The sequence below is a fragment of the Dipteris shenzhenensis genome, chromosome 11, assembly GCF_047967505.1.
Source record: "Dipteris shenzhenensis isolate YYH24624 ecotype China chromosome 11, Dip_SZ_1.0, whole genome shotgun sequence".
NCBI classification, from domain to species: Eukaryota; Viridiplantae; Streptophyta; class Polypodiopsida; order Gleicheniales; family Dipteridaceae; genus Dipteris; species Dipteris shenzhenensis.
The window spans coordinates 3,109,028-3,121,765 of NC_141606.1; the positions used below are offsets into that span (position 1 = coordinate 3,109,028).

General features: G+C 45.1%; 1 protein-coding gene across 5 annotated transcripts in view; it reads right to left on the reverse strand.

Annotated features, from left to right (window-relative positions):
* ARPC4 (binding protein) overlaps positions 1–12,738 on the reverse strand; it is a 71,107-nt gene that overhangs the window by 11,968 nt on the left and 46,401 nt on the right. For 4 of the 5 annotated variants that reach the window (XM_087381380.1, XM_087381381.1, XM_087381382.1 and 1 more), the window contains 4 exons: positions 6,850–6,877; positions 6,689–6,763; positions 6,461–6,595; positions 6,188–6,277 (listed from right to left, as the gene is read on the reverse strand). In XM_087381380.1, the coding sequence (XP_087237506.1) occupies positions 6,188–6,277; positions 6,461–6,595; positions 6,689–6,763; positions 6,850–6,877 (328 nt within the window). The remainder of the gene's footprint in view (positions 1–6,187; positions 6,278–6,460; positions 6,596–6,688; positions 6,764–6,849; positions 6,878–12,738) is intronic. The other variant, XM_087381379.1, reaches the window with a different exon arrangement.

A 12,738-nucleotide genomic window follows, 5' to 3' on the forward strand; every position in this document is an offset into this window, starting at 1 on the left:
AATAGCATCCTTCTTCATGATGCCCCTCTCCTCCTTCACGTGAAATGTCTGCATCGTCATCATAAGATCAAGGAGAAGGAGTATCCACTTCTCCTCTCCTGCGACTACCCTAGTTGCCATATGGCAGGATATCATTTACACTCTACGGTCCACCTGGGAGCGCGGGACTCCAGGCTCCAAGGTGACTATCAAGAGGCGCGCTCATTTCTGCAAGGCTTTGGCCTGCAGGTATTTTCTACATCTTCACTCCACGAGGGATTCGCTGGCTGTATAGTCCCCCCACTTGGCTGTTAGCCCCAGTTCCAGAGATCCCCTAGGCAGTGAGCTGGGCCGGTTTTTCTTTCAGCCTTTTCTGGTTTTTTCCATACTCAGCACCTTCGGGGCTGCTGTCTTGTATGACAATCTTTCAAGCATTAATATAAGGTTCCTTTCTTTGGGGGAAAAAAAAACAAGGACAGAAATCTGGTAATTGGACTAGTCAGGTTATGGTTAGAGGAGATACAATGGAGAGGCGGTATTTCCCTAGTCGGGTGGAAAGAATTCAGCTGGATAGGTTGCAGCAATCTTCTTCCCATCCCTATCCCCAAAGAGGACTTGCGAGGTTTTCAAAACTCTTATTAATAGATGGAAAGACTCAAATGGAAGCATACATTTCCCAAATATGGGACAAAGGGATTCCAGAGAACTGTCAACACTCCTCTGATTAATCTTACACAAAGCACTGTTGTCCAACAATACAAGTCTTATGATTGGTAAAGTGGATGGGAGTTGTAAAAGGTACCCAAGTTAAAGGAAGATGCTTTCTACCTCTTTGTGGACTGCACTACTGCTAGGAAAGTCTAAAACTTATCCAATTCCAATTAGGTGAACCTAAGGCCATACTTCTTGGGAATACTGCTAAAGTCAGTCACAACAAATGGTCTACAGTGAGGGCACCATGCTTTGTGTTTCACTTCAGTTTAATGACATAGTCTCTAAGCTTGAATCTGATTTCATGAAATGGTTCAAAAGGCACACATCTACTTACTCTTAATGATGTTAATGGTACTGACTCTGTGCTTATGTTTAATCTAGCGGTGCCATAGGCCCAGAGATTGTTAGACCAGCAGATTTTCAATTACAATAATGCCCCCAAACACTTGCACAAAGAAACCACTGCTCATGACCAGCTTTTTGGTGCCTGCAAAGTACAACAAAAAGTTCTGCAAGCTACAAAGGCTCCTATCTCGTTCCAGGTCAAAGCTGAGGAGACCTGAAGTTGGAATTTCAGGGTTTATGCTGTTCTCAAATGGTGATGGATATCTTTGTCTGCCTTTTTCTACCCTTCAATATGTAAGCAGAGATATGTGAAGATTGATCTTTTGATCCTTTACTAATATAATACAAAGATTACTTTTGCCCCCCAAAAAAAATGTGTAGTCCATGCCTCTTTTCAACATAAATCCCCACCAAAAATGCTTCCCCCCTTTCTATTCGCAATGAAAATTCCTTAACAAGAGGTGTATTGCATCCACCACTTAGTCTAGACTTGTGCGAACAATTGGATGTCACCTCAAGGCATGTGTCTTAGACCTTAACTACTGTATTGCGGCTTGCCCCTTTTTGGCTACTACAACTGGCCTCAAGAATGTGTTTTCTCAGTTCAAAGGCATGCAAATCTCTTTATTTCTCTGTAAATTCTCTGATATTCTTCTGTTTTCTGACAGGTAATTACTAACAAACACAGGTGAAAGATGACGAATAAAAAGGCTCTTTTTTTTTTTTGGGGGGGGGGGGGGGGGGGAAGGGAACTGGCTGCCTGCAGGCTACTTAGCCTAACCAGACTGGTCTCGTTACATGAACCAATCCAGTTAGATGAACTGGCTCGTCTGCCACGTTAGCCTCTGTACTGATTGCCAATTCAGCATCTGCATGCACTAACTGCATGCCACGTCAGCAATCCAGTTGGCTGTACCACATCAACTAACATGTGTCAGCGTGATACATCGACGCCTGCACAATGGTAACCAAACTATGGTCTGGTTAGCATGTTGTCGACCACCTGTGGGTTGTCCAGGAGTCCATTTCTATGTGTATTCATACTGCCCTCGACCTTTCAGCCCAGCAGTGCTGCGTTCACTAGGTGCCACGATAGCACTTCAGCACCAAGCCTCCATCACCTCTTTCGCATTCAATTCCTCTTAGCAACATATTGCAAAGCCAGGGTAGGCAACAATCTTGCAACATATGCTTTTTCATGTTGCTCTCACGTGATACCATTGACAAGATCTTCCACCATCACTTTTCGCTGGCTATGAGAAACATTAAAGCTTTCGATGGCCAAGGATATCCCCGGTGCTCAACGCCACCCAAATCATGCTGATCATCCTCCCGATCTCTATCACGTTTCACACTCTTGTTGTGGGTCACGCAATCGCCAACCAGCTTCTTCTCCAATCCCAACCCACATCGCTTCAGCTTGCCTTCGCCAGCAACACCTTAAGATTCCTTCCCACTGTTGTGTGCTAGCACCACACTTCGATCTAAAATCGCTCTCCATATATCGTTTAGCTAGGATTTGCCGCCATGTGTGTAATCACTCGTGTGCTCCTCTTTGCCCAGCACTTTGGATCGTCAAAGATTCAGGAAATTTTTGAGGCTCTGCTCTAATAGCAATACAACCAAATGGAGAAAGAAGATCCCAATTATCGTTACCCTGCTCTCCATTATGAATTTCAGATCCATACATGTCTCTCTCTCTCTCTCTCTCTCTCTCTCTCTCTCTCTTTGTGCTTTAGCTTGGCTAGAGCAATGATGCTTCTAGGCACACTTCCAGTATCCACCGACAAAGGGCTGCCTTTTCAATACGCCCAGGATGATTCGATGTAAGATCTCAGTCCCACATGAGATAGTACAGGTAGAGTTCACCATGACACCTCTTCAGATTGATGACATCTTTCAGGCAATGACATTCATCCATAGAGTCTAAGACTTACCTCATTGGAGACTTCCTACGTTCGCCTTGGAGTCATCCATGCGACTAGCGGAGGGCGGGGTAGATACATGTTATGCACGTATATCCACATGGCTTACCAGGCACGGTATCCAGATGGACACACTCTCCCCCTTTCAGTACAGCATAGACACGCTTCCTGAGTCGATCCCACAAGATGAGATCAACCGTATCATACGGTGAGATCTCCTCCGTCTCCATACATCTCGGACTTGGGGAGGGGATCAGGAGCTCCCCACCAAGATCCAGTTCTACCGTAACCAATTCCTAAGAGTATAGGAGGAGCGATTCATCATCAAACCCCAGTACCTCGAGGACAGTGTCTCACATGCATTGAGGATTGCCATTGGACAAATGCGGGTTTCGACCCACCAGTTGAGGATCGGGGCACAGAGAGCAGCAGGTATACCTAGAGAGTAGAGGATACGCATGCTATGCACGATGGAGGCAGTTGAGACATTCTTTGTCCTTGCCCAGCCTACTATGAGATCCGGGGGTGCTACCACAATCTATACCTAGAGGGGAGTGGCTTCAGCCCACTATCATGGCTGATCCATTTCCATGACCAGGTTTGCATTGGGCTCTATTTGATGGAGATGCGTCGACGCAGGGAGACACTAACGCGACAGATCAGAGAGCAACAAGAGGGCGGCTAGACCACTAGACATAGAGGTTGATTAGACACAGCGTTGCGTCATAGACTTCTACACATTTGAGTCAGCTCTAGGACACAACGGAGTACAGGAGGAGGAGCTAGCTGATATGGAGGCAGCTTGGATCAGCCGAGAGAGCCGACACGGTGCCATTGAGAGAGGGACGCAGAGACCACATGTGAGATAGAGAGTGCCCAGAGCCCATTCTATTGAGGTCCGTCCTATCACATCATTCCTCAGGGGGGGATCGAGAGAGACGAGGGATCACTTTGAACATAGCCCAAGGCCAGCTCAGCCCCTCCCACTCATCCTCTCCGCTCAGCCCCTCCCGCTAGCTCCTCCACTCAGCCTCTCTCTCCCGCTAGCCCCTCCACTCAGCCTCTCCCACTAGCCCTTCCGCTCAGCTTCTCCACCTCAGCTTCCCTCACCCGCTCAGCCAGCAGCGCCGCCACAACATCAGCCAGTAGTCGCTGCCACCAGAAGTCACCGTCTGCCTCAGCAAGGGACACGTAACCCCAGAGTTTGGGCTGAGCCCCAAAACCCAACCCTGGGGGTTCGTTACAGCAAGGGGCGCCTAAATATATGTAGGCCACTATGGATGGGGATGCCAAGACACCTGTGGCCCTCCCCAAGATCAAGACACTTGTCTCGACCCCGACAAAAGCACTATATTCCTCCGTTGCAGCTCTCCCCTCGCCTCCCCCCTATGTGTTTGCAAAGACGCCGTCCCCATATGCAAAGAACTATCTACAGCAGAAGAGAATGGTAAGCATGATAGACCCACAAGAGCATATTTATTACTTACAGCAGGAAATTCGTGAGCTCAAGCTCAGACTTGCAGCTTTAGAGAGGAAAACAGATGCATGGGAAGCACAAGGAAAACAGGAAATTATTCATGAGGTACTGCAGATACACAATACAATAGCACCCACACCACAGATGGTCTTTCTTTCTTTCTGCACATGAATCCCTCTATTTTGGGCAAACCCATTGGTGTCCCTCCATTCAGTGTGCCCATGAGCACCATTGCCCCGTTTACCATACCAGTTAGCATGCCTCGAGAGGCAATGCCTCCACATCGAAGTCCACAGCATTGGGAAAAGGGCCACCACTCTTCTCAATCTTTTGGGTCACAATTTCTTCATCAGGATTCATTTGGCAGGCCAATACAACAAGGAGTCCATGCTCCTATCTTGCCACAAGTAAGCAATAGCCAAACACATGTACATCAAATGGGAGGTTCTACATCTTAGCAAGACAATAATACTAGACAGCAGCAGCCTGCCATCGAGGACATGCTTACCGATGGTCTGTGAGCATATCGTGCTTTGTCTGAAAACATTAGGCATGAGGTGCCATCTGTTGGGACAAATTGATGTAATGGGTTTATACCAAGAGGATTACAAGGTCTATGTGTTAGTGTGCAAACACCTCTCATGAGAGAGTGTGTGCGCTTGTGTGTGACTGCATGGTGTGTGTGTGGTTGGGTTAGGTGGTAGAAGGTTCTAAGTAGGTGTGATTGAGATAATCATGGACCTGATTGAGAAATCAGTGGAGAGATTAGTGGATCTCGAGATGCTCTCTCTTGGGCACATGCATTGTATCACTTGCCTACTTAAGGCAACCTCTATTCATGAATAAACCTCTCCTTTCCATTATGCTTTCATTGTGTCTCCTTCACCATTCAACCATTATGTGAACCTTAATCACACAATGTAGGACAGATACAAAATGATTAATTGCTCATTCTGTCCTCCTTGATAAGGGCAGAGAGAGCCGTGAGTATGGTACTGAAACTCTACTTGCCGCTCCAACAATAAAGACAGCTTCAAGCCAAAATAATAAGCTCCAAGATCCAAGAATTAGTAGGCTGACACACCTAAGTATGTTTCAGCAAAGCCAAATCTCTACATGAAGACCTCTCATATTGAAAAAGGGCTTGATGACTAGAGAATGTCTCCTGCTGAGTTTTTGAGTACGAGAACCGCGCAAGAAGAACGTGACCTGCCAAAGCTGGTCAACAGCTATTGTGACCAAAAGACCCTGACAAACACTATTGCAATAGGCTCATCACGTCTAAGAACAACCAGAGAATTTTCAAAAGAGGCAGATGCAGTTTCCAATCTGACACCTTTCGAAGAGCAAAGCCACTCACTTTAAAACAGTCCATGCGCTCCCAAATAGGATCCTCCAAATTGTGATTCACCAAGAGAAGTGAAGAGAATCTTAACAGTCGAAAAAGTCATTGTGATGCCAAATATCACTACATTGAACAATGCAAGCAAGTGATGACAAGAAAAAGATGCAAAAGGCGGCATAAAACATAAAGAAGGTGATACTCAAGAATCACCACCATGGCCGAATTAGAAAGGAGGAGAGGCAGGCTGAGACACAACAAAAGCAGAGAGAGTAGGAACATGGGTCAGAGGAGGAACACACTTGCAGGATGAATTGAAATGATAGGTTGGTCTCCAGAGAATAGAATAGGTCCTCAAAAACTTCTCAATCTAATGATAACAGAGTTCCATAGTCAAGAAACTACCTCCATAAATTGAACCACAAAATCAATAAGCTTGTGCTTGTACATCTCCTCACAGTGGTAATTAGTTATGAGAAAGCTGATATCATATCCCTGTGTACACGACACCACAGCACAAACCTGAGAAGTGTCTTCAAACTCAAAACATTCATTTTTATAGAAATCAATTTATCAGGTTTCAAGTGCCCAAACAAATCAACCGATATTTATTGCACATTGAATGTGCATTTTTCATTGCAATGACAAAGCAATGTAAGGTTCCCATTGCTCATGTACCTGGACAGGCTTTCGTCGAAGGACCTGGAAAGACTCTGCTCGCATTGACAAAAACCTTAGAAATTTCTTGGCAAGTATATTTTCTAGATCATCTGCCTGTTTGACCTTTAAAAGGCATAAAAGCATAGTAAACAGCTGCACATGAGACACTGTCAACAATGCTTTTAAGGCTTCCTACTTCAACTTTGTGTTCAAATTTATAGCTACAACTTTGACCCCTTTGAATACCTTGATGCTTATGCGAAGAGAATTTATGGACGTTTCTATAAAGCACTTTTCAGCTTCATTCCTGCAGATGAGAACCTGAGACACAGCAAACAAAGGTCAATCACTGCAGGAGATCACAGAAGCAGAACCAAAGCCCTCGTGGTATACTGAGTGACACTTACTGGATTCAGTAAAAGCTCTGGGCTAGTCCTGCAGCCAGTGAAAAAGATCCGCTTTTAGCTATGCAGTAAAACCTTATTTCAGAAAAGAATTAAATCACTGCTGCATGGATGCAAGAGAACCTAAGATTATTTGCCAAACTCAAACTTCTTAAGAAACTAATTGGGTTCGTTGTTACAAGCAGGAGGACATAGAGCAATAAAAGCTATCAACTCTCATACCATGTGCCGTGTAAAATTAATCCTCCATATAGGCATTCACTGTAACCGGCCTTTGATCGACAAGGGGCAGTGTAACTAACTCTATTATCTCACAAATCTGAAATACAGCCAACTTGAAACATTGCCATTGCCCACAAACAAAACTCAGAGTGTATAACTTCACTGCATAGCATCATTGAACCATTTAAGACAAGGGAGGCTAGAATGCCCCTACTCAAAAGCATGAAGAGTGACACCTGTTCGCCCCAACACTTGGCGCCCCTTGCGGTATTTATTTAGTTACTGGTTAGCTCAAATACAAAGGGATCCCTTCAAGATCTCACCCGCAGGTGCAACCCAGTACAATGCCAACCTGTGGCTGTGCTAGTAACCAACTCCCAGTGCTATTCTCTTGGTTCCTTTCAATAGTCATACATATCACAAGTAGAACAACCTGACAGCATGCCAAGCAATGCATTCACATATATCCAAGCCATTACTGAGCCCCCAAGGCTAGCCACCACACCCCCAGGAAGAGAGTATCACAACCAGTGCCCCAATCCTCTCCCGGGCCAATGGCAGGGCATCCAATCTTGCAGAATCTCAGTAAGAATGACAGTAGCATAGAGTAGAAAGAGAAGACAAGAATCCAGCCAAAAGATAAAGCTTGTTTCAGCTTAGCACAGCCCCAGAAGTTGGTTGAACAGCAAACAGGAGAATCTGGTAGGAGGGAACTGCCTATGATTGACTTCCAGCACTAGAAAAGATCAAGAAAGAGAGGGTTCAGCAAGCTGAAACAGATCCGCCATGATTGCGAACACTAGAATGGTGATTCCAGCCCACCAGCACCTCCGTTTTCAATGCGCCTTGCACCAAGCAGGAGCAGGAAGAGAGGCGTCCAAGAAAGTGAGCTCAGATTTAAGAAAGGAAGACTTTTGTCGCGAAGAAAGTCGAGAAAAGCTCTAGAAATGGCCCAGAATGGAGGCGTCCAGGTCCAGGAAGCATGCCAACAGTAGAGAGCACCAAGGGGAGGAGAACTGTCGCAAAGAAAGCTCGAAAAATGACTTCAGCCAGTAAGAGGGAGGCTGCAGAAATCCGCCATCTTCAGAATGAGGCTGCTCTGGTAGGGGAGAAGACTCAAAACAGCAAGAAAGGGAAAGGAAGGGCTCAATGGGCTTCCACGGGTGACACCTAGGTGCCACAAGGCAAGTAGAGAGGCCACACACAGACACACGTACAAAACGAGGCATGGGATTTTAATGCCCCTAGCGGAGTCAGATGGCACACGATGACCCTAATGCTTGGGAACCAATGGCCCTAGTTTGTAGGATCTCTAGGGGGTCAATTTTTAAAGAATGACCCCACCGAACCAAACCAATGATCTTAGAAATTGAAACCACTCTAATAGCACTAGGAGTTGCACTTATTGCACATGAAATCATAGGTACCTTTTGGGCATTAACTAAGGACCCTAGCCTGGTACCCTAGGCTAAATTCAGTGACAGTTAGTTTGGACACTTCGCCATCACCACCACGTCCCCATGACATACCTCCCTCTTGAAACATCAAACTATCTTGTTTGCTGTCCCGAAAGTACAGCAAATAGAAAAGGTGTCACAATAGGCATAAACAGCCCATAATCAATAGTACAACATCACATGAAGTACCAAAAATACAATGTACATACAGTAGGACTGCAGATCCATCCCTATGGAAGTGTATCAACCACGTGGAGTGTCATGATCACTCATCATAGAAGTCTCACGGCAGAAACACTGTCAGCATCAGTGCCTCGGGTGAAACCGCGGTGTCACCAAGCAACCTCTAGATATCCTGTGAGCATGTCTACACTGTGGGTGCGGAAGTGCTACCCCCCCCCCCCCATGAGCATCCCGTAATGCTCCAGACCTCTGTGCTTTGCTGAACCGGAATGAGCCGCTACAGCAGTAGGCTCGAGACCAAATGCATCAAGGTAGAGCTGTAGAACTTGTGGTGAATCTACCAATTCAATCTCTTCCATCCAAATCGCATCGTTCGCAGGATAATTCTTGCACTTCATTCAATAGCGTCTGGCAACTCTAGCATTAACCTTCCGATCCTTATGTGCCACAATTTGCTCACAAATCAAGACCTCATCTTGCTCATCAACTTCAGGTTGCTCTTCAAATGGTATATCCTGTGGCACTTCTCCATGAAAAGGCTTCAACAAGCTAACATGGAAGGCATTGTGGATGGTCCACTGCTCAAGTAACTTCAACCTGTAAACTACCTCATTGATCTTCTCAAGAACTTGAAAGGGGCCGTAGTACCTCATATTCAGCTTGGTGTACAACTTTACTTTCCCTTTCTTGCTCCTGAGGCGTGCCTTAAGAAAAAGCAGCAATACCCAATCACCTTCTGTGAAGACCAGGTTCCTGTGATGCTTATCCGCAGCTCTTTTCTGCTTGTCCTGGCTGCATTGGAGAGCATACTTAACCTTTTCATAGGCTGCTCGTAAGTCCTCCACATACTCATTTGCCACAAAAATCTTCTCTTTTGTATGCAAAATAGGAGGAACCTTTCTCGCTCCTTCCACTATTTCGAACGGAGCTTTGCCTGTGGAAGAGTGCGCTGTATTGTTGTATGCATACTCAATCAGCGGCAAATACTGTTCCCACTTTGCTTTGTGCTCAGACACATAACAACGCAGCAAATCCAAAGCTATAGAATTTGCCTCTTCGGATTGACCATCTAACTGTGGATGATAAGAAGATGAAAACAACAGTGAGGTACCCACATTATCAAACAAACCTCTCTAGAACATGCTAGTCATTTGTGGATCTCTATCGCTCACGATAGACTCAGGCATCCCATGATACTTGAAGACATATTTCAAGAATTCCTTTGCCATCTGCTCGGCTATAATCTTCTTCCTTACTGGAATGAATTGAGCCATCTTGCTAAATCTGCAAATTATGGTCCATATGCCATCATGACCAGAAGGAGTGCGAGGGAGATCAAAAATGAAATCCATAGCGATGCTCTGCCATGGTCTATCTGGTATAGGCAAAGGTTGAAGTAAACCGGGCTGTTTCTACCTGTCATACTTCACCTTTTGACAAGTGATGCATGTCCTGACATAAGCCTCAACATCTTTGCATAGAGAAGACCAATAAAAGTAGTGCTTACTGCTTTGATTGTAGCCTCAATACCCCTATGCCCTGCATACGGTGGGGCATGACTTTCAGTGAGCACCTTATGCCTCAATGGCTGTGTTACACACAGCTTTCCATGCATCATCATAAATCCCTCCTTATGTGTATAATGATCATGCCGATTGCCCTCCATAAGCTGATCATAAATACGTGCAAAAGCATCATTTGTAGCATACTGCTCCTTCATGGCATCAAGCTCATTGTGATAAGCAATAGTAACTGCAGATACCTGTGGTTTCTTGGACATAGCTTCCTTCTGGAAAGTGCATCAGCCACTACATTTTTCTTTCCAGCCACATGTACAATCTGAAAATGAAAAATAGAGAGGAAATTTGCCCATCTCATGTGCTTCTCTAACAACTTTCTCTGAGTGAGAAAGTATCGCAGCGATTGATGATCAGTTTGCACATAAAAATCAACACCTAAAAGATAGTGCTTCCACACAGTAAGAGCATGAATTACAGCTTCCAATTCTTGCTCATACACATTCATGTTGTGTTCAGCATCTCGGAGCAATCTGCTCTCATATGCAACCACTCTGCCTTCTTGCATAAGCACTCCACCCACACTATTGCCGCTTGCATCACATTGAAGAAAAAAAGGCTTTTGCAAGTCTGGAAAAATGATGACAGGATCAGAGCATATCTTTTCTTTCAGCTCATGAAATGCTGCAATTTCTTTCTTCCCCCAACGGAAAGGCACTGCCTTCTTCTGCAAAGCATGTAAGGGTGAAGCTATCTCAGCAAAATAGCGTATGAAGCGCCGGTAGTATGAACACAAGCCAAGAAAACTACGGACTTCATGTAGGTTCTTCAATGGAGGCCAATTCTCCATTGCCTAATCAAGCCTTATACGCTCCATAACAAAAGCAACAAATGGCTGTACCAAAATGAGCAAATGCTTTCTCTACCCAAGTCGCCCAGGGACTCCTCTGGATGATTTGATGAGGGTCCCGGCAACGGAACCACTGTAACCGGCCTTTGATCGACAATGGGCAGTGTAACTGACTCTATTATCTCACAAATCTGAGAAGAGAAAATCTCCAGAAATGGCCCAAAATGGAGGCGTCCAGGTCCAGGAAGCATGCCAGCAGTAGAGAGCACCAAGGGGAGGAGAACTGTAGTGAAGAAAGCTCGAAAAACGACTTCAGCCAGTAAGAGGGAGGCTGCAAGAATCCGCCATCTTCAAAATGAGGCTGCTCTGGTAGGGGAGAAGACTCAAAACAGCAAGAAAGGGAAAGGAAGGGCTCAATGGGCTTCCAGGGGTGACACCTAGGTGCCACAAGGCAAGTAGAGAGGCCACACACAGACACATGTACAAAACGAGGCATGGGATTTTAATGCCCCTAGCGGAGTCAGATGGCACACGATGACCCTAATGCTTGGGAACCAATGGCCCTAGTTTGTAGAATCTCTAGGGGGTCAATTTTTAAAGAATGAAACCATTGAGCCAAACCAATAACCTTAGAAATTGGAACCACTCTAATAGCACTAGGAGTTGCACTTATTCCACATGAAATCATAGGTACCTTTTGGGCATTAACTAAGGACCCTAGCCTGGTACCCTAGGCTAAATTCAATGACAGTTCGTTTGGACACTTCACCATCACCACCACGTCCCCGTGACATTCACACCATCAATAAAAGGTAAGAAAAACATCACGGGATTGCGACCAAATATTGAAGTTTTTCAAAAAAGGATATGCCAATAAGGAGCATTATATGGCATCATGCTGTTCTAAAAGAGAAAAGCCTATCAATTGAAGGAATGCTAGGGCGTCCATAGGTTCCTACACTGTAGCTTGCAGAATTCAGCATAGGTATGCTAACATCAGACAGGCTCCTATATTTGATGCGAGAACCTTTGCACTAAGCATTTATTTGCTTGGTAGATCAGAAAAGAGTCTCTTTTTTTTTTAGACGAATACTTACGAGTATGGAAGGTGTTTGAAAAGAGAATGAGCAGACCAAATAGTACAGACATCAGCAGGGACGTGAGCTGTCGATAGCACATGACCTTTCAGCTGACTGTCCCCAACAGACTTGGACTTGGGTGTTTAGTGGTGGAAGTGATCCAGCTGAACGTGAGCAAGAAGCTCTGCTATGTTGCCTTTGAATCAGTGTTGCAACAGGTTGAGAGTATCAGCCCGCCCCAGGATGGGTTTAGAGCCTGGACTACTGCCCCTCGAAATCCACTCATTTTGAAGTTGTCACCCAAGCTTCTAGGCATGGAAAGCCTTGTTTGTCACCCATCCATATTTTTCATGAGTTGGACTTACTGAATTGGAATGACGGCAGTTAGAGGACATATTGGGGCAAAGAATTGCCCCAATCTTCCCTAAAATTGTATATATGTGTGTATTAATTAGGGATTTCATTAACGTTTTCATGTTTGCATTAATGTATCCTTCACATATGTCAATTTCATTGACAAACAGCGGGAGGATAATGTCATGATGTTGATAACCGGGAAAATAACCAATAAACCAGATAATTAT